The sequence below is a fragment of the Haliotis cracherodii genome, unplaced genomic scaffold (genome assembly GCF_022045235.1).
Source record: "Haliotis cracherodii isolate W230 unplaced genomic scaffold, xgHalCrac1.p SCAF_16, whole genome shotgun sequence".
NCBI classification, from domain to species: Eukaryota; Metazoa; Mollusca; class Gastropoda; order Lepetellida; family Haliotidae; genus Haliotis; species Haliotis cracherodii.
Genome location: NW_027266271.1, coordinates 4,515,346 through 4,538,570, shown reverse-complemented (window position 1 = coordinate 4,538,570; position 23,225 = coordinate 4,515,346). Strand labels below are relative to the sequence as shown.

Sequence of the window (23,225 nt, the reverse complement as noted above, 5' to 3'; positions counted from 1 at the left end):
GCACCTAGTTGATGCCATCTTACACTTCAGCCATAAAAGTCTGTACGTACCTCTCCAGTTGATGCCATCTCACACTTCAGCAGAGGATCAGCGTCTTTTAGCCGTGGCCAGGAGAACATTGGCGCCTGGGATCAACAACTCGTTTACATGAATTTTTTTAAACATAAATAAAAGCTTCTTTCGTATTCATTCCCATCATGACGGCAAGAGAGAATGGAAGACAGACATGTTCATGTTCGAAGAAATGTTGCCTGATGTGCCCTGTGATGGCTCCTTAAGTGTAACATCTATTAGGGACAACAAGGAGTACAGGGCTCAAGAGTGGCAAGGATGTGAAGCATGGAATATATGGATATGTAGAAAGTGTCCAGGGGTGGTGTATGTAGGAGAGACAGAATGAACACTTGGGGAAAGAATAAAAAAAACACATGGCAGACGTAAGACACCAGAGGGACAAACCTGTAAGGAATCACGTCAACAGTGCTGCCATACCCTCAAGGGCCTCAGGAAAGATAGAATCTATGAGAAGGTAGAACTTATCGACGAATAATAGAAAAAAGGTGGATAGAACGCCTCGAGACAGAACACCCAAGACGCCTTAGTATCCCTTCCCTCAGCATGTGAAGAACTGCTTGTGTAGAAACTGGAGTTGCCATGCCGTCATACTGCTTTAAATATATGTATTTCACAGAATGTGTTGAGCTGGATTGCTAAACAAGTAAAGACTTATGTCAATACCGCTCAAGTTGTCATACAATATCATCAATTATATTGTACAGTCAAGGGTAAGTAATAAAGTAATTATTTTGCATAAAGCACAGTTGTCGACTCTGAACGCGCTAAAACGATCTAAGTCATATGGGAGATTAAACGATAGTTTGCATTTAAACAAAGTTTGGAATTCTGCCAGAGATTGGTTTGAAATTATTAAGTGATTTCAGTATTTCTAAATTAATCTTTGCTGTAGCATTTGCATTTCCATAAAGAATAGATTTTAGACCATAACCTTTGGAGTAATAATGCATTTTCTTTTCTTTTGCTGGTGTAGTTGGTACAGGTAAAGATATAGTAAAGTGCGTTTTCAGGGTGGTAGCCACGAGAACAATTTAGATTAGCTGATATAAACATTTTAAATCCGTCAGCACAGAGATCACTACAGCCAAGTCTTAGTGGACAATGCACAGTCTGGTTGAACCTCCAGCAATAGTTTGAATCAATGTTTGTTGCAATGCTTTTCATAACCTTTTATCATTCTTTTAACATCTTTAAATGTACTGGCTTCAGTATTTGCAGTAGGCAGGGAATTTTAGAGTATGACTGTATCATGAAGAAACGACTTTGCATATGTTGCTATTCTGCCATTTGGAGTCTGTAATTTAGAACTATTTCGAAGGCTGTAGTCATTTGTTTCTGATACGAGATCACAAACATAGCTTGGTGCAAAATTATTGACCATTTTGTAAAAAGTAGTTAATTTGGTTTAATGTCTTCTTTCACTAAGAGGCTTAAAATTTGTTTCCGTATATATTTTGCAGTGCCTAGTACCACGAACCACCCCACATATTGTTCTAAGCACATCCTAGCACATAAATTATATGTTCATAGTTTCTAATGTTTTCCTATCTAAATGATATTTAAAACTTCTGAGACAGTTTATCAAATGACTAACTTTTTTAACTAGTTCACTGGTAGTTAACCCAAAGAGCACTCGTATTGGAGACTAATTCCTAAATATCTATGGGATTGAATTTCCTTGATAATATTGTCACTCATTTTAGTTTTGGTTCATTCATAGGTGTTACTTTACATGCGAACTGGATGGATTCGGTCTTGTTTGGATTACATTTAACTTGCCAGTTCAACTGTCTGCCCAAGTAGAAATTCTACTTAGGTCATAATTCAAGTAGTTTGCAGCAACGACCGGGTCTTCGTCAGTTACATATATTGACGTAAAAGGTGACTATGCTTGTCGTAAGAGGCGACTAACGGGATCGGGTGGTCAGGCTCGCTTACTTGGTTGATGTATGTCAACGATCCCAATTGCGTGGATCGATGCTCATGATATTAATCTCTGGATTGTCTGGTCCAGACTCGATTATTTACAGACCGCCGTCATATAGCTGGAATATTGCTGAGTGAGGCGTTAAACAACAAACCAACCAACATATATTGACCTGTCATCTGCAAAAAGTCTGATATTACTGTCAATGACTTCCACAATATCATTTATATAAATAAGGAAAAATAAAGGCCTCAATACTAATCCTTGTGGTATTGGCCGTCACTAGCCTTACATTAGAACTGTAATCGTGAATAATTACCTTCTAAACTCTGTTTTCCAAATACCCTTTGAACCATCTTAATAATTACCCCTTGATGCCAGGTGAGTTAAGTTTGTGTATGATCCCCTTGTGCCAAACTTTATCGAACGCTTTACTGATATCGCAAAACACAGCTCTAATTTCCTTGCCGTTATCTACAACTTGTGCTATGAAGTCGTACAAATACATAAATTGATTACATTCATAAGCCAGGTGCGGCTTGTATATTTCATGCTATTACCTGTCTGGCGCTCGGCATTAAGGGGCTAAAACAAGGACTGGTCGGCTCGGAGTCAGTATACTGTGTCTGAGTGGGGTATTCATGTTAAACTGCGGCATGGTATCTCAGTGAGCTAGCACTATAAATCGGCATCAGTCCGGACTAGTACAAGCAGCCACACACACACATACACGTGCATGCACGTCGCTATATAAGTGCAATAATCTTGGACGCGACGTTAAACCCAATTTCACCTCACCTCACCTCATGCTATTACAGAGGGAAATGTCTCGAGTGCGTGCCATTCTATAAGTATTTGGGTATAACTTTCAGTAAAACATTATCTTGAGATAAGCATACCAAAAGTGCGGCTACTCAGGCTTGAAAAGTTTTGTTGGGCATATTAAGGATATTACATAGATTTAAACCAATTCAGTTTGAGTTATGTTCTAGGATATTTGATACTAAAATAATGCCTATTTTACTGTGTGGGTCTGAAGTTTGGGGGTTGATAGTGTAGCAAATATGTAAACACTTTTTTGGAGTGAAGATCTCAACACCTAATTGCACAGTATTGGGTGAATGTGGCAGATACCCTTTGTATATATTTGCATTTAAACGTTCCATAAAAAAAGTGTTATAATATGCTTTTACAAGCAGCAAATAATGGCAAAAAATAATTGGGTTTCAAAATTATAGTATTTGTTGTTTCGACTTGGATTTGGCTATGTATGGGAATCACAAACAGTAAAGAATTCTTTGTCGGGGAACTAATGGCAAGATTAAGATGTTCGTTTGAACAGGATTGGCACACCCTTCATTTTAACAATTCTAAAACTAGAAAATATTCTTTCTTTTACGGTACCTTTGGAACCGAATTGTACCTTAAACATGTAACAATTGCAAAATTCCGTTCACCCAAAACCAGGTACACTTGGAGTACCAGATCTATACACAGTCAATTAAATGTATGTTGTCTCAAGGTTAAGTCGAATTTTATAGTTGTTGAGTTGCAATACTATGGTATTATCTGAATTACAGAACATGGTTACATCCTGGCATTCCGGATAGACAAGTCTCTATTCCTGGCTATCACTTACCGTTTAGACTTGACCGCACCACCAGAGGTGGTGGCGTCGCTATATACGTCAGGAATGGTTGTTACGTTAAAAGCATGGACCAGTTGACAATAATTGGAATTGTGGTCATTTCCAAAAACAGTATGTATTAGTTTTGAAGTTTTTTATATGGCAGATAAAAGCAATTCATATTGGGATCTCCTTTACAAATCAATAGGTAATGCTATAGACATCAATCATGATACAATCATAATAGGAGAGGTTAACACTGATTTTTCTGACAGTAAATGAACAAAAAGTTGAATGTTTACAATCGACATATGGTATAACAGATAATCTGTGAGCCAACTAGAATAACTTACCACTCTAGTACGCTACTGGATCTGATCTTTGTATTCCGTTTTAGTATTGTAACTATCTCCGGTGTACTTGACGCTATTTGTAGTGACCATTGTCCAGTGTACGCAGGAATTAACATACCTAAGCCAAATGTTTTCCATATAAAAATAAAGAAGTATAATCTTATTTATGTTGATGGGTTATCAGCAGATTTCAAAGGTAATGTCTGGAGTGAGCTACTTAAACGCAGTTGCGTTAATGCAGTTATAAAATTCACCTCAATACTTTGTAAAAGTTTATCATTAATGTAAGAAAAGAGGACAATCCTGGGATGAACAATAAGATCCGTCGTCTTATGTGTAAACACAATAGTAAACATATAATTGTAAAACACTGAAACTATCCCTGGGATTGGAATACTTTTAGACAATTACGAAATCAAGTTGTCACCTCTCTTAGAATTGCAAAACAAAATAACTGCCATAAAAGATCAACGAATTAATAATTTTCGAGGTTCTAAAACTTGGTGGAGTTTGGTAAAGCACTTTTTTAAAAACTGAAAATCAAACTACTTTTATTCCTGCCATTATTTTTTTAAAGATACGATTTATGATGAATGTTGGTTGGTTGGTTTGTTGTTTTACGCCGCACTCAGCAATATTCCAGCTATATGACGGCGGTCTGTAAATAATCGAGTCTGGACCAGACAATCCTGTGATTGATATCATGAGCATCGATCCACACAATTGGGATCGATGACATGCATCAACCAAGTCAGCGAGCCTGACCATCCGATCCCGTTAGTCGCCTGTTACGGCAAGCATGGGTTGCTGAAGACCTATTCTACCCCGGATCTTCACGGGTCTGATTTATGATGAAGATGTGTGTAAAGCGAATATTTTATACTACTATTTCTCTGAACAAATCGACAGTCGAATTCCCATCAAATCGCGGTTAGCTGTAAGTACTGATTGTCCAAATACGTTAGGCCACATTATCCTTACCCCAGGGGAAATTCAAGATGTTTTACTTTCAGTTGATACCACCAAGACATCCGGACCTAACAGTTTTAATAACAAACTTTACCCCCTTATCTAAAAGACGACAATCCCACAAATTAAAAACATTTTACAAAATGGTTTAACAAGTTGGCACCTGGATATCGATATCATCTTGTTCCCATCTTCTTCACACAGATACAGAGTGTAAATGCTGTAACAAGTAACTATTATAAATCATTTTTATCTGATACAGTGCGAATGTGGAATGATTTACCAGATAATATTCAGTCAGAAATGCTGTATATGGTTTCACTAAACGTATCACCACAACTTAAAATCTTAAAACCATTGGCTTTAAATTAGACTATGGTACCCGTTTACATGTATGTCAAATTATCCACTCACCCATGCATCTACTGATATTAATTTTGCTATTGTACAATCTGTTCATTTTTTTTATTTTAAAGTCTAAAAGATTCCGAATTTGCAAAAGCAGAGGCCATTGTCCAATTTCGACTATATCATGCCCATGTGTTTAATAATCACTATCAAATAGTGATGATACCAGATAATCGCAAAAAGCTGAGCATATCCTGCCCCACCAGTGGCACAAACACATTCAAAGGCAGGGTCAGTTGTTCACCTGAAATAACACAAGAGCATGAAAGTACAAGTCAAAAAAGGGAATTGCATCAGACATAATTTGTTCAATGATGCATCAAATTGGGACATATCTTCCACATGTCTACTATACTCAACAACAAAAGTTCCTGTGACACCAATATTGAAGTGTATTTTTCAAACAAGTAAAATTTGGTTTTCAATATTGTAGTATTTGTATGGAATCAAGTCACATAAACGCAAATGCTACAGAAAAAAGCATGCATTCCATGCAAAAGTTGACTTTTATGCAAGCCCCATGCATTTCACTACCCAAGAATGGGTATAAAAACATGTGCGTTAACGTGATTCCATATGCATTGTTTAGCATCGTGCTGACAACAACCACTCAGAAAAACAATAATTTACGCAATTATTCAACATTACGAAATGCCACGCCTGTCCGAAAATGAGCGTCTACGAGCCATTGGTATGCTTGAAGCAGGATTGAGTCAACGTGATGTTGCAAGACAAGTTAACGTCAACAGAAACACCATTTGGTGTTAATGGCAACGTTGGCAACAGACGAATGCAGTCAGAGACCATCCTCGGAGTGGCAGGCCACGCGGAACCAATAATCGACAAGACAACTGGATTCAAACAACACACCTACGAAATCGATTCCAACCAGCAACAGTGACTGCAAGAAGCAACCCTGGCCTTCGACCAATATCTTCACAAACCGTACGTCGTCGCCTCAGATGTGCAGGTGTTGTCGCCAGAAGACCCGCCAGACGTCCCATTTTGACAGGAAACCACCGTCAAGCACGTCTACAGTGGTGCAGACAGCGTCTGCGCTGGACGGACATGCAGTGGGTACAAGTTCTATTCACTGACGAGTCTCGTTTTCACCCCAGCCATAGCGATGGACGGATTCGAGTGTACCGACGTCGAGGTGAACGTTACGTCAATCATTGTGTCATGGAAGAAGATCGGTTCAGGGGTGGCAGCCTTATGGTATGGGGTGGGATTACAGCAAGACAGAGGACCCGTTTGATAGTGGTAAAGGAAAAAATTCTCAATGGACAGCGCTACCGCGACGAGATCATCGGTCCTGTTGTTCTACCGTTTTGCGTTGTCATGGCATTACCTTTCAGCATCACAACGCCCGGCCTCATATTGCTCAACTTGTTCAGGAATCTCTTCAACAAATCAACTTGAATGTCACCCCCTGGCCGGCTCGCTCCCCTGATCTCTCACCAATCGAGCACATGTGGGATGAGATGGATCGGCGCCTTCGACGTCAACAACGTGTTCCACAGACACTCCAGGAACTTCGAAACATGCTCCAGCAGATATGGACAGATATCCCACAGGACTTTGTGCGATGCCTGGTCCATTCCATGAGATGTGTTGCTTGCATCGCAACCAGTGCTGGACACACACGCTATTGATTTGTAAATTGACATTTTGGCATGTTCATTGGTTTTTTTTTATGAAATCACGCATTTTCTGAAATCAGTATGGTAAATTAAACCATTTGAACACTTGAGTCTTTTATCTGTTGCAGACCGGAATTGTTTCATATTTAGTAAAAAACATAACTTTGCATTTAATATTATTCAGTGTCACAGGAACTTTTGTTGTTTAGTATATAAGAGAGTTTGGAAAGCTTTACTCATAGCCTTGAATGTAATTCTGATAGAGCAAGTTTGATCAAGAGTCGTATCAATTGCTCGAATCCCAGGGCTTGGTTGAGAATGTAATCACGAGGGGGAGGGTATATCCAGCAGGCCTGCATAAAAAACTGATAAGGTAGGATGGGTTTACAATCGGTGCCCATGGGCATGCCTAGCTTGCTTTTTGTCTAAATGTCTTATCGCCATTTCAAATTTCACATAGAAATTAACCAAGAAGTCCGGCATCTCACATATAGTGATCTCGGTAAACTGCAGATGATATTTACTTTCATTTTGACAAATGGTCCTGAACCATTTAAAGATAGAGATATATCTATTAACTGTCAACAAGCATAGATACAAATGTCCCATGGATCAAGGAATGAAGTTTGTTATTACGATTGTCGAGTAGGTTAGTAGCGTAAAAGTTGAAAAATCAAATGTTTTGACATAACTGAACTTCTTTGATAGGCATTTAGAAGTTGGAGTACTAACTAAGGATAAGATTGTAATAAAGAAGTTGTTCATCCATAGTTTCTTATCCTTACTTATAACTGAACTGCTGTGAATAAGAAAATCTTTCCTGGATTGTAGTAAGGAATATGGTTAATACTTGAGACAGGGATTTGGTGGTACATTTACTAGCCCCAGTAAAAGATATCTCTCTTTGTACGGATCTTCTATGAAGTATTGGAATGCAGTATAGAAGAGGAATAGACATGTCTCCAGATTTTAGAGTCAAGCAAAATGTTGATAGTACTGATGCGTGATCAGGGCAGATTCGTTTTCTAGTTAACATACTGGCCTCATATATGGCATTATTGATATGTCATTGATCATTGATGCTTACATAGGATGATATTATTTGAGGACTTGTCGTGAGATTAGGAACAACTACAACCTGTGGGGCAGCCAAGCTTTGGATGACAGCTGGCTGGGACAGAATAGTTTAAGTCCAATTTTGTTTTCTCTATTTGAGGTTCCGCATTCTACTGACAACGTCATGCAGTGACTTCATCTTCTCTACTGTTCCATTGCCCATGGTTTGAACGTCTGATCTGGGAGACTTGTATAGCTTGAGACTGACTTTCGACTACGACATCACATTCGATAGGTGTATTACATTTAAAACTGAGCAGTCCCACTACCATTTATAGCTGAATGCCCCCAAAATCATAACATATCAACCCATTTGACCTATTTAAACTAAATACTCAAATACCCACAAATTGGTGTCACAAACCGTTTTAAATTGAGAAATGCATGTTACATACTTCACGTATTTCTATTCATATACAAGTATAATATCATGTGCTCAAAATTTTAAGTATTATACATAACAGTTCAACCAGTAAGACGAAATTTACACATTGGGAAACAACTTGATAAATTCAGTAGGATATCAAACCACAACATACAATGTACAATATTAGATACAAAAAGTTCTACGCACATGCTGTTTATAATTAACTATGTACTTTCGAAATATAAAACAATTAACGAGCAAATAACAAATTAACTTAAACATGCGTTCATAAAGGTTGTTTTACGTTGCAGTCATTTGCCCTGCTAATATTCGAGTCTGCGCCAGGCCAAACAATAGTTCATAGCACACGACAATTGGTGATTTTTAACTTTCACCAAAGTATACATGATTTTTTCTAATTGGAACCAAGCTCGTAGGTATCACGCATTAGTTAAAATACTTCAATCAGTGGTTCGATCGCTGGCCTGCATACCATAGACTCGATGCACGCTGAATCATCCGGTAAACCGTCTAACAAAGGTATGTCTGTGACGTTGATACAGGTCAAGTATTAAGGTTTTTAGACGTTTGTATCACACATGCCCGTCCATGAACATCTGTTTTAGCCATAAGCTGTCATTTTCAGCCCGTGGCAGACAAGGATTACATAAATCATAAATCTCCACACAGTATTTTGAATACCTTCTGAAACACACTGTCAACAAATGTGCTGGGATCATCCGAGTGTAAGATAACCTCACCCTTGCCCACCGCTATTACACACTGTGTGGAACTCCACTGCACTTACCTTTATTCCGACATACGTTGTAGGTAGTCGTGGGGTGCTCAGAGTTGGTAGCTTTTCCAAATTTATCGGCTTATTCAGCATAACTTTGGTTCCTGTTTCTATGAAATCTGTCCCAATCGTCTTCGAAACAAAGGGAAAAGAACGAGATGCTCTCAGATTCAGTTCTATGACCTGAAAGAAAGATACCAATAATCAGAAAGTGAAGGCAACATGCATACCCATAAGAGAACATGGGCGCGGTGTATCATATACGCTTTGACAGTGTTGTATTTTGAGGATTAAGATAATAAATATACACATGAATTGTATGTCGTTGTTCATTTGTAAGAATATCACAGTAAAGGGTTTTGGATAAACGTTTGAATATAACTCACAATATAGAAACGAAAGTCACGCACAACATAACCGCGTCAGGCAAAATCCTTTTGCACATTTGGCTAAAAAGGTGCATCGTTCTTTATGTTGCAAGTTTGTAAGATTTTAACAACCAATCCTACGCTATCTGCAACGCAAATGTTTAATAGATAAATTGGGTCGCGGGCGGGATTAAGAAATATCTTGATTAAGAAATTGGCGTTTGCCGGGGTGTCCAAGTCTGTTCGTACCCCATTTCCGACCTCGAACATGTTCGAATCCTCAAAGGGTTTGCTTGTACCAACTCCGTAAAAATATAGTCACCGTAAATCGCCACTACGAAATTGGCCTGTTCCTGGGGTGTCCCAAATATTAATAAAATATTACCACCAAGCGGTGTTACTTTTAGCATGCAACCATGAACAAACAAAAAGATGCATATGGCACACTAACTTCATGTAAACTTTTAATTGTTACTGTGGAGAACCTTTCAAGATATGATCTTTAAAGTAAAATTCCGGTGAAAAAAACCAATAGGTCCGTCGCTATATAAGATATCCAAAATCGGCTAACAGAGTTAGATGTGTTATGTATGGAGGCAATTCTCAGAAAGTTTGAAAGCATTTCATGCAATTGATTCAGAGGAGTAGGGATTTTAAGACAGGTACCCCAAAGACACCGTGAAAACCTTGAATCCAATATGGCTGCCAAACCATGTAACCAATGACCAAAGTCAAAAAAACAAAAATTGTCAAGCATCCAAAGCATCAGACACATCCAAAGTTTGAAAGTAATCGGACATGCGGTTGCAAAGCAATAGGGCAAAAAATAGCTTTAAAAATTGCTTGTTTTTCCGTTATCTGGTCTTTAGGCCTACGGCCTTGGAATTTGTGTGGTATCTGGTACTGAAGTATCTGGATATACATACAAAATTTGAACAAAATCGAGCCAGTGGTTATTATGCTAGCTCTGGTACAAAAGTCGGCGGAATAATAATAATGTTAAATCGAACGATAACACTGGGACTCTTCAGCCTTTCGGCTGTAACAGGCTGTAACTTCTTTGTCAGTTGAGCGTACTGAATTCGTCGGGGCCCCGGGTTTATGTCGCATTGCTGAGATAAAGTGCTTAACCTGTTTCCGACCTCGTCCATATTCGAATCCCCAAAAGGTTTACCTGTAACAACGCCGTCAAATGTAAGGAACCGCTTGTGAGACATCAGTATTGTCAACCTTTAAGGGCTAGATACCCAGGTCGTTATAAGATGGACAAGATAGTCTAGGAAACTGATCATATTGTACAAACCCCAGACCGTGGAAAACAAAAATGGAAGCTGACATACTTATTGAATAATATCTGTACTTTTGGCCATATCGACCTGAAATGAGTGAACTTATTATAGAAAATGGGCTCATATCCAATCCCAAGAATTAATGACTGTATTGACAGAATTGGTCAAGCAAAGTTTGTCAGGAAGATTTCTTCATTTGCCTCATTAGATGACCTGTATAAGTACACGGTTATGCCCATTTGGGTTTAAACAAGCACCGGCTAACTTTCTGGCTTACAAGATACAGAGACTTGCATAGACAACATTAACAACCATTCGATTGTGTGACAGTGAAGAATTCAGTGATGGTTTTGATGGACTGGACTGGACTGTTTCTTTTGTAGGGCCGACTTGAGTTCTTCATTTAACTGCTTGTTTACCAAGTGTTAACTATCTCCTCAAGGACTTTTGAAATAAAGCCAGGTTTGATGCAGGACAATAGTTCTTGAATACAGATTGAACAAGCGATGCTTTCTTAAGGTTTCTTTGAAGGAAGAAGGTACCGTTCCATTGATTAGACACAACAGGTGTAAATCTATACTCTTCACAGGGGTACAGAAAATGTCAGTATCGGTTGTGCCCACCACGTCCATCAATCACCGCTTGACACCGATGACCCATAGATGCAATCAAGTTGTCAATAACACGCTGTTGGATGTGCTGCCATTCATGCTGAAGTGCATCAAGAAGCGCCGGAAGTGTTTGGGGCGGTGGATTCCTTCTGCGAACGCGTCGATCCAACTCGTTCCACAGATGCTCAATCGGGGACAAATCTGGTGACCGGGCTGGCCAAGGTAATGTCTGGATGTTGTTGTGCTGTAAGAAGTCCCGACAAACACGTGCAATATGCGGTCGAGCGTTGTCCTGCTGGAACTGTCCGCAATGAACGTTGACGTGAGGAAGAACGTAAGGCTGTAGGATCAAGTCTCTGTAACGCACACCTGTCAATGCACCTGCCACATGCACGAGAGGCGTCCTACCACCATGATGACTTCCGGCCCATACCATGACACTCCCCCCGCCAAATGGGACAACCTGCTGCACACAGTTGGGGGCGTAACGTTCACCCCGACGTCTGTAGACACGTGCGCGCTCATCAGCACGTGTGAGTAGGAAACGGGACTCGTCAGTTAACAGTACATTTCTCCACCTTGCACGTGCCCATCTAACCCTCTGTTGGCACCAAAGCAGACGGTCCGCCAGATGACGTGGGGTTAATACATGACGTCGAACAGGTCTTCGTGCAAAAAATACAGCCTCCCTCAGTCTGTTGCGTACCGTCTGATCTGATATTCTGCGTACCCCAGGGATCTGTGTGGTTGTATACGTGGCTGTAGTAGTGCGGTCTCGGAGGTGTCGAAGCCGGATGTATCGATCTTGTGCTTGGGTTGTCACCCTTGGTCTTCCTGACCTTGGTCTGTCGTCAACTCTGTTGTTGTTGTTGTATCGGGTCCATAGTGCGGAGATTGTCTGTCTGGATACGCCAAAGTGCCTGGCCACTTCTTGCTGAGTTGCTCCAGCTTGTAATCTCCCAATGGCGTTGTTCCGTTGAGCTGCATTCAGTCTTGGCATTCTGTCACCGCCTCTACTGTCGTTATACGGACTGTTGAACTGCCGTTGATCTGGATTTTTATACCCATTCAGCAGGGGGGCCTGCATGCCTAAATGCAGGATCCTGTGCTGCACGTTTTTTACAGGCGGTTGCGTTTGGATGAAGCTGTAAAATTGATCCCCAAACGCTACGTTTATATGCTTTGCATGTGTTTTCGCGTATTATAGACACATCATCTCTCTGTTTGACTTGTTTGACTCTCATTTAATGTAATTATTTTAGATATTTGGCAAAAAGTGCTTTTACATCTATGTCAAGTTCCTTTTTTTGAAGAGTATATGTATGTAAAGGATCGAGCTCAAAAGATTTGCATGATTCAACCCTTACAATATTTTTTTTATTTCTCCAAAGCTTGTTTCCTGAAAACATGGCATGGGGATGTCTGTAAAGGTGTATCGTGTGTTGTAGCAGACGGCTGTGCAACTGATAAGATCCTTATGATCAAATTTTTTCTATGAAAAATGTGGCAAAATATTTTGCCATGTCATGTGACTCTGTAAAGTGCATAGTGATGGCGATCAGGTATTTTGAGTTGATCCTGTTCTCAATAACTGATTGTCTTACGTGGAACACTTTTGCCTTTTGGATGATGTTGTTGGCTTTGTTTCTTGAAGAAATGACGTGTTGGATTTGATGAAGTACAGTAAACCTCGTCTTCAGGTGAGATTTTCCAGGTTTAGATTGCAGAAAATAACCTCAAAAGAACAGATAATGTCATTTCCATAATAAGAACCTGACCGCTCCCGTGTGTAGGCTGACAAGACATGTTGGATTAAACAAAGCCTGTGAAGAATATCCAGAAATGATGACTTACGAAATACAGATGAATAGTCTCAAGTTTGTTAGATGGCGTCAAAATAACCAGATCATCTTTGTTTATTCCTCTTTCTGTTGGTCAGCCCCGTCTTCTGGGCTTTCGCCTAAAGTAAGTTTTGTCACAATCAATGACATAACTAGTTTGAGTCCATTGTACAGAAGGCTACCAAAGACGTGTTGCTGTCGATAATAGGTCACCTACCAGTATCCGTGATCAGTTTGTGTAGGGTCTGCTTGGTTACAGATCGATATATCCAAAAAATATAGAAGATAAATGTAACATCTAATTGTGCAAGTGCGCAAAAAAAACTAAACCAGTTTATGCAGGTAAACAGTACATATTAAAACGAAATAGGACACCCAACATAATAAGTGTTTTTATTTTATCAACCGGTAGTTTGCTAAGTACGTTTCTAAAAGCTGGTAAAGAAAACCACGCAAATATTTTGCTGCGTTATTCGTTTTAAAAAATACTCAAAGTAATCTCTCCTCCCTCATAACGAGAAGAAATGTATCTGCACTGACCTTCACATCACTGTCCTTCACAAGAAACTGAATATTGAATGGCCCAGAAATCAAAAAGTGCATTGCAATCTTTTCTGTGATGTCACGGATCTGGAACAAAACAATACAACTATATACACAGACAAGGGATGTGTATCAGCTCTGTCGCAGGTAGCTCCATACAATGTCGATGGTGTCCTGGACTCGATTTAACTTTACTTTTTTCCGATAGATCCGGGGATCCATAATGTCATGGTCCCTAAGCCAGATTTCTAAGTACAAATATTATACACATGCTAGTGTCTGAATATATACTAGTGTTCACCATCCAACGAGCGATTTGTTGTTGTATGTTAGAACAAGTATTTCAAAGAACGGTAACATAGAGCCGTCCCTAGTATACTATATGTTGAAACACAAGAAATAAGGAAATTTGAAAATTCTAAACGATATACCAGATTTGTTAACACATGTGTTTTTATCTTGAACTGGCGGTTTGTTTGCTAGCAACACACTCGTCTTCGTGGCTTTCCTTGTTCAACGTCTACGACCTGCCTCTCTTCTCTGTTCAAAGCGGCGTTACCAAAATCACTGAACTAAATCATTTCACCTTTCACAAACTCCTAGAGAAAGAAGAAGTGGTGTTGTACACTGGGACAGGGGTGTGTCCATGTCTTTAACAATATGAACATATATTTTCCAAAAGAATTAGGGGATCATGAAATATCTTAAAATATGACTGCCAGAGAGCCAAAACATAATTCCCCAACACACCCAAAACACCATGCAATTCGTCCGCGCACATGGGTAGGGGTGCACTCTTGACTTCACTGAAAGGTGTTTATTTTCATTATCCACAGTAACACAGAGGCTCTGTATTCCTGCTTTAATGCAGTAGGTGTGACCAGATTGGGAATGTGTGGTCTACAATGTGATGATCGCCTGACAGCTATTGGTATGCTTCAAACTGGTAGAACTGTACCAACGTTACATATCGACACATTCTAGCCAATGGTGTTTCGAGCGTAGAAACTGGGGAAATAGACAATGGTCTCATGTCATGTTTTCAGATGAGTCCAGATTCACTCAGGACTAGATAGGCGTCAACGTGACTGGAGGCGCCCTAACAAACGTCATTGGAAGTAAACGGACGGCAACATGACAGATTGGGGGGGGGGGGGGGGGGGGGGGGGGGGGTTGGATCTGTAATGACATGGTGCGGGATTACTAGGACTGCCAGAATGCCACTGCATATTGTCGAGGGAGGGTCACTGGACACTCCTACCGATGCAGGATACTAGAGGCAATAGTTGTCCCGTTTGCGCGCCATGCTGGTCCATGTTTTGTTCACAGACGCCTTTCGTCTTTCTTGTTTTGCACCCTTACAATAAACCGCCAACACGTTTGCTTGAATTGATTAGTCCTTCCTTTTACCTATGCATCCATGACCATTTTGTATTTCTGGCATCATCTGTTATTTTCGAATATCCACTACATTTTGTGGATAGTATATATTACGTACATGCAGTATGGAATAGAAATGAATGTTAAGGAATAGTGTCAAACACCTTACCACAGTCAGGGCTTCTTCACTTATTGTTTGTGTCGGCAGAATCAATGTCGCATCACCACTGTGAACACCAGCGTTCTCCACATGTTCACTTACAGCATGGCTAACAATCTGAAAGCCACTGAACCATGTATCACTGACACCAGATGAGACGTGGGTTTTAGTAAGTTACACATATATTTTTGAATAATTACAGTGAACTCTCTGAATACATAAAATGTACATTTAAGTGTCTCGGGCAGTCCGACTACTCCTTACTTAATCGGTTCATATGATAATCAATAAAACATTTGGAATTAAACATGGAATTTATATTTGGGATTACACGTTCTTAGTAAATTAGTCCAATCGGGTATTCGAAACCACACTTGCAGTGTATGGCATGGAATCAACAGCACGCAAAGTCAACGACCTAACCCACTCATCTCATCACGCGTCACATAAAGTCCGATAATTTGTAGTCTAGACCACGTACTTCGTGTACCCCTCTGATAAGTGTAAATTGGCTACGACGGCCGAATTCGAATCCCAGATGGTACTCCAGCCCAAAAATAATAGTTTTTTGTAATTACTAAAGAAAGTGTAATCCTAAATATAACATATGTTACATATGACCACTTTCTTAAAGTCCTTGCCTATTCATCAGGAATCTATTCCACACTGGAATCCCAACGAGGTCTTTCATACATACTGTAAATGTTTCTCGTTTTGGGGGTTAACGTATTTCTTCACGAGTATCACCGTGACAATAATTTTGATACATGACATAAATGATCAAAGGACTTTGGAACGGGACGTGGGAAATTCTAGCCAACCCTTAGATACATCTGATAGAGTCAAAAACAGACTACATGAGCATTGTGACATTTGACAAATGAATATCCTACAGGGGCGTTGAAAACATCGAAAGATATATAAATGAACAATCTACTGAAAAATATGTCAAATGTTTATAACAGTGGCATTTATAATGTTGAAACACGTACGTCAATGTGCATGTTGGCAGTGACAAACAGATAACTTACAACTCCATCAGAAGCAATCGCATCCATCTCAACTTCACGAGATCCAGTGTAGAATTTTGTTATGACAACTGGGTATTCGTTTGAAATCTGCGCTGCTTCTTGCAGGTATCCGTTCAACTCCTCAGGTGTGTACGCCACATTCATTGCTGAGCCACTGAGAATGTAGGATGGCCTCAACAAACAAGGGTATCCAACAGTTGCAGCAAAGTCTAAAGCTTCATCCTAGATGGGAAACATGTTTATTCATAAATATAAGTCAGTTACATTGTACGAGTTTTGTGAATGAATAAATGCCACGCTTGAAAGACGTTAGTTCTCAAGTAAAGTGTCTTTAATAAGAAAATGTCCAAAACTTTTTAACCTTGTGACGGATTATACTGAGCCACCCTCAGGAGGTAATGTATTTCCACATAGCAATACTCGCGACACGCCCATCTCATATCTTGTGAGTGAGTTAGTGAGTGAGTGAATGTACGTACCAGTGTGGTGAGGGACCTCCACTCAGGCTGGCGGATGCTAAGAGTGTCACATATAGCGGAAAACACTGGTCTATTTTCAGCGTTGTCTATCATGAGTGGGCTTGTACCCAGGATTCGCACTCCTCTCTTGTGAAGAGGAAGGGCCAAGTTGTTGGGGATTTGTCCACCGACAGATACTATAACTCCTTCACAGCGCTTGAACAGAGGCCACATATCATATTCCTATCATATAATCACATGAGCAAACAATACCTGTACTTTATGTTCCGTGCTCAGGGAGGCAACGACAACATATACTCACACGCAAAAGAAAAGCAAGTAGAGTATGCAGTATACATGTTATTTATTTTCAACAGTAAAGACAAAAAATACCATCGATTTAGCATGTAATTTTATTTTTAGTCTTGTCCGCCCAAATCACCTTCCAAAAATACCATCGATTTAGCATGTAATTTTATTTTTAGTCTTGTCCGCCCAAATCACCTTCAATATAAATGCCATACAGCAGTTAATCAAAACACAATATGAAATACGTGCAATTATCAGAGCAGACGCAGCCTATATAGAGGAGAACAGTGGTGTACAGCACCCAGTAATGATTGTGAACACCTGCTGTTTAAGAAGCAGCTTGGGTTGGGTACTCCAGTACAAATGTTTAGCGCATAGGCCCAACTACAGCACTTCAAGTTTGTGAATATACATGTCCAATAAAGTGCGAATTGATCAAAGTTCGGTTCATCTAGCGACCATTAGAACAAGCATTAAACCATTATCTACAGCATATGGTTAGCCTTGACCATACTGTTAACTGATAAAAAGAGGTTTATAACCAGCATGATGGATGTATCAAATATTCATTCTTGCTGGATCTTTGGTCACCTCATGACAGTGTTATTTGATATAACTAGGACATATTCACCGTATAATCTGTTTCCATTCAGTTTTCACATATTGTAAACTTTAAAATTTGATGCATTTGACAAAAGTAATCCCCATAACAGTGAAAACAAGCATGAAATACTCATATCCCATGACATGTCCGGTTGTGTGCAATGCATTAGCTCTTGTGAAGTATGTTCACTGGACCTTTTTGTAATTGGCCGAATTGCAGCACTGAAAAAGTTATTACTGTTGTTGCATCTGCAGTTTATGATAGAATAAATAACTATACACATGCACAAAAGTTAAGCGCCACCATATTCATAGTCTCTTGATTTCACGTGTGGGAATCAGAAATACGAAATATGATGATGTATGACTGAATTAGGCTTCCATAGTTTCATGAACCCAAATTTGTCCAGATACCACAAGGAAAGCGTGCTTTACGTGTTGCTGCAGTTCCCCTACCCCATAAATAGTGAAATTCAAGTTTCAGACACGTGGTTGCATTTTGCTCCTGTGTGAGATTCCCCTTCCAATAGAGGTTGAAAATCAGCCATGGTGAGGAGAAAGTTAACGAACGCTGAGAGATGGCAAGTGATAGGCATGAAAAATGCTGGCATGTCATGCAGGAGGGCCATTGCAAGACAAATGGGTCGTCATCACAGTGTTATCACTCGTTTGATTGTCAAACATGGTCAAATCAATGACGTCAATGACAGGCATAGGTCTGGTAGGCCAATAAAGACATCTAACAGAGAGGATAGACGTCTTTTCAGGATAGTCAGACAGATTGCCACTTCAACAGATTTAAGACTGCAGTGGATTACCCATCAGAGACGCTCGGCGAGCGGCTGGTTATAACGCCAGAAGACCAGTAAAAGGTCCTCAACTGACTGAGAGGCACATGCGGAATCGTCTGATATGGTGTCGTGCCCGTAGTCGATGGAACTTGGCCAACTGGAGAAGGATCCATTGGTCTAACGAGTGTCGAATGCTGCTGCGAACTGTTGATGGTTGAATACGTGTTTGGAGGCAACGTAACACTCGTTTTGCACCAAGGAACATCCAGAAGACCTGAAGCATGTGGCGGGGGTTCTGTCATGATATGGAGTTGCGTTTCCTTCGGCTGCAAACTTCCGCTGGTGACAATTCGTGGAAACCTAAATGGGCAACAATACCAAGATGCCGTTCTTCGTCCAGTGGTAGTCCCTCATTTTGACAACCATCCTCTTCAGACAAGACCGGTGTAGGTTCTAACACTGTTATCAAGCAAGTGAAGTACAGAGTATGGTTGGCAAGAATATATACAGTATAGAAGGCAGTGTTTATACAGATGAGTAGGTTTAAGATCAGTTACACTGATCAAGTTTCAAGTTTCAGTTTTTCACTCAGATCACAGTTGAAATCCCCAGTAACTAGGACATGTTCACATTCATGCTGCTTGGAGAGATCCTGAAATTTCTGCATGAAGTTAGTAAGTGAATGTGACAACCGTGTCCATGACACTTTTGGAGGAGTGAGTGAGTGAGTGAGTATGGTTTTACGCCGCTTTTAGCAATATTCCAGCAATATCACGGCGGGGGACACCAGAAATGGGCTTCACACATTGTACCCATGTCGATATTCGAACCCGAGTCTCCTGCGTGACGAGCGAACGCTTTAACCACTAGGCTACCCGACCGCCCCCTTTTGGAGGAACATACACACAAGCAATGCAGAACTTACCAACAAGAAAGGAAATGTATTCAATACTGCGAGATAACATTATGTGCCAAGTTTGGTGAAGAAATATGTTGCGGTTTTCAACATCTGCTCCGGAAACGAGGACTACTGACATTTCCAGTCGAAGTCAGTCGTTGCCATGGAAACTCGAAAAAAAGATTTTGGGGTAAAAATCCTAAACTATCAAAAGGCACCAGTTCACCACTTGAACTATCTATGTGCCAAGTCTGGTTAAGATATCTCACATGGTTTTTGTGTTCTGCTCTGGAAACGAAATGTGACGGACGGACGGAAGGACGGAAATATGGACAGACGGCACCCATTCCTATATCCCCCTTCCACTTCATGGCGGGGGATAAAACCGATACGAAGTATGAAACAAAGTTTCAGAAAATACAAAAGCGGAAATAGCACAATCAAAACCTTTTCAGGAATTCCTCAAAACTATAACATACACTTCCAAACCTACGTAATTAGGAATTAAGTCCGGTCTGTAATTTCATTTTTTTTAGAAAACACATATATACTCAACCAGGATATAATTTCTGAAAGTATGATACTTCTATGTAGCTTAGACACTGCATTAACAGAAACAACTACCAAGTTTTAGGAACAGATAGCTGGCAATCATGATACAATCCCTATTCCCATTGATGTTAATGATAAGATTAATCTTTTGCAGACATGATACCGACATCTGTTTGTTGTTTAAAGCCACACTCAGCAATATTCCAGCTATGTGAAAAACATCTGGACCAGACAATCCAGTGACTTAATTCATGAACATCGATCTACGCAATTGGGATAGGATGACAAACATCAAACAAGTCAGCGAGCCTGACCACCCGATCCTGTTAGTCAACTCTTATATTAGGACAAGTTTGGGGTTTTGCAGACCAATTCTAACCCGAAACTTCTCGGGTATGGTAAGACTACATGCAGAAATCAAATATAATGTATGTGGCTGAATGCTTTGGCTTTGACTTATCCTGACCAAAAATCTGTTCATATCAAGGCCCTATCCTCGAAATGATACATACAACCCCAAGAAAGAAACGCAAGACTAGATGAGTGGTGAGGTAGTAGCAAACAGTGGACGTTTTCAACATAAAGACATTTCACGAAACATGCAACCGTCAGGGTCAAGACACCAATAGCATCAAATACTGCCAGGCATATCCTGCCCAAGGACGAAATATGGGTATGGATCACACGTTGTGGTTTCGTTGGAATGTTGTTGTTTCACGTGCAGTTTACGATCTAATACTGCAGTGATGAAAGATGACTTTAGTATAGTTCATAAGGGGAACAACGTGCGGTTTTAGGATTTCATCACAAGGGCATTGCTCTGGCTGCCTTGCACTTGCATCAGATCTACCAGTTTGGGAAACAGCCACTCAATCTGTCGACCTTCCATATACAATTACTCTGGCATTCCCATCAGTACCATGAGGCATATATCTTGACTCGTCACTGAACCAAACAGTTTTCCATCACTGGTTAGACCATACTCTGCGTGCTTGACGACACAGTTGATGATGTTGTTGCATCACGACAATACCTCTGACAGGCTGTCTGGCTCGGACACCTGCCTCATGAGGGTTTTGTACTCTCTAGATTCACAATCCTGGAAGTGGGGATACTGCTGGAAATGGCTGAATCGTTTGAAACGGTGCTAGGCAGCCTTTGTAACATGTGGTCTGTCTGTTTTGGTTGGTACAGATACCAAAGGAACATGTGGAATGGCCAGGTTTCAGCTGATTGCGATTCTCCTGCTCCCAAGTGTGCAACGACGTTGTTTGTTGGACTTCAGACAACGTTTGTAGGCCTATCCATGCTGTTGCACATTCATGTATCCCAAGATTCTCATGCGGTGTTATTTGTATTGTTATGTATGGGTTATGGATATGGTACCAAATGACATCATATTCATGTTTCAAATAACGTTATCCCAAAATATTCCATATATATACACCAAATATCACACATGCATTTTTGAGGGGTTAATGATATCATTGATGATAAAAACATTAGTTTGAGGTCTTCCTAATGTAACCAAAATTATAAGTTATTTTGTCTTCGTGGGATATATATTTAAGTATGCAACTTGGTTTAGTTACTACAAGCGCCATGGGGTAAAACTATCTAGCCTACTTTAACTACAGCTCGTCTGTGAATCAGCTTACCTCTTGTTCGTTGATGTCCAGTACCCTTTCCAAAGACAATTCTTCGAAGTAGAGACGGTCACATTCATCAAAATCGGTGCTGACAGTTTCCGGATTATGGTTCACAACAACCTGTCGACAAAACATCAGACACATAATGAACTGATGAAAGTTAATGTTCTATGACACTTCCTATACCTGATTTATAAAATACTTTCAGGTGATAATAGTATAGGCCTGCCTTTTTCATGTGAAGGCTGCACCATACATCCGCTGCAAGAAAGAAAAACTGAAGCACACATAAATATAGAATACAAAGCGAGCTCATGGGTAATACCAATTTTATGAAACTCATGAATAGTTGTGGTATCTGACGAGCGAAAGCGAGTCAGATACCACAACTATTCATGAGTTTCATAAAATTGGTTTTATACGAGAGCGAGTTAAGTATTTTATTTATTACTTGCGTTTTTAGAATTATACTGTTGAGTATGAATAGGCTGACACCTACGGCATAGTCCAAATGAGTTTAACAGAATAATACTTCAAACACCATACAACGTCCACCTTTAGAATTCACAAAATTATCGTAGGGCTAAGACTAACGCAACTCACATACTTTAACTTAGACTAACGACTGTCGTTGCGCTGCGATACGATCGACTTGTGGAACGGGCCTTGCACCTCAAAGTTTACAATAACGTCACAATACCCGATGACGTAATTTGTGGAATTGTGTTTGTGGATCCATCGGTGAAACAGCTCCATGTGACGTCAGCCTAGCAACAGGGCTGCTTGGGTCATCAAGTGTGCACAAGCTCCTCTCAGTGATCTATCAACTCCACACGCAATGTCGTTGAATAAGCCAAGGGATGTTGAGAGCTTTCAATATTTGTTCGTGAAACGCGATCCGAGAGTACATAAGCACGCGTTTTGGTATTACACAATGTGCAATACCGCTGTATGTTTATTAAACGTGTGATCTCTTCACGGGCAAGTAATAAATACACATATACACATTACAATGATGTGGTAAATTCAACAGAAGCCGTAAAAGTTTCCGTCCTGTGCGACGCCATGACTGACGCTAAAGCACGCACAACGATCGTTTCATAAAATTGGTTTTACACGGGAGCTCGTTTAGTATTCTATTTTTCCATAATTAGTGCAACGATATTCTTCCCATGAATACTCTCAAAGGCGTGATCGAGCCAATGTATGCAACAATTAGACGAAAGTACCTCTAAAAATGCTACACAGTGTAAAATCTGAATTTTGCTTTGTTTTCATTTCAGCAAGTACAGTTTTCCGAGCACAGTTTTCGTTTCCATACCTAATTTATTTCGCATGATTTCATCTAGATAATTTGCATTGGTGACAAAGACCATTTCAAAAATGTATGAGGAATTCGGGGATGCATGTATAGCAGCTGAGTTTGAAATATACCAGATCGAATAGGCGTCTCATAACCGG

General features: G+C 40.1%; 1 protein-coding gene across 4 annotated transcripts in view; it reads right to left on the bottom strand.

Annotated features, from left to right (window-relative positions):
- Window positions 1-23,225, bottom strand: part of LOC139463737 (carbamoyl-phosphate synthase [ammonia], mitochondrial-like) — a 93,410-nt gene that overhangs the window by 11,279 nt on the left and 58,906 nt on the right. For all 4 annotated transcript variants that reach the window (XM_071244989.1, XM_071244991.1, XM_071244988.1 and 1 more), the window contains 7 exons: window positions 21,774-21,884; window positions 16,984-17,178; window positions 16,505-16,726; window positions 15,483-15,590; window positions 13,931-14,020; window positions 9,294-9,464; window positions 51-125 (listed from right to left, as the gene is read on the bottom strand). In XM_071244989.1, the coding sequence (XP_071101090.1) occupies window positions 51-125; window positions 9,294-9,464; window positions 13,931-14,020; window positions 15,483-15,590; window positions 16,505-16,726; window positions 16,984-17,178; window positions 21,774-21,884 (972 nt within the window). The remainder of the gene's footprint in view (window positions 1-50; window positions 126-9,293; window positions 9,465-13,930; window positions 14,021-15,482; window positions 15,591-16,504; window positions 16,727-16,983; window positions 17,179-21,773; window positions 21,885-23,225) is intronic.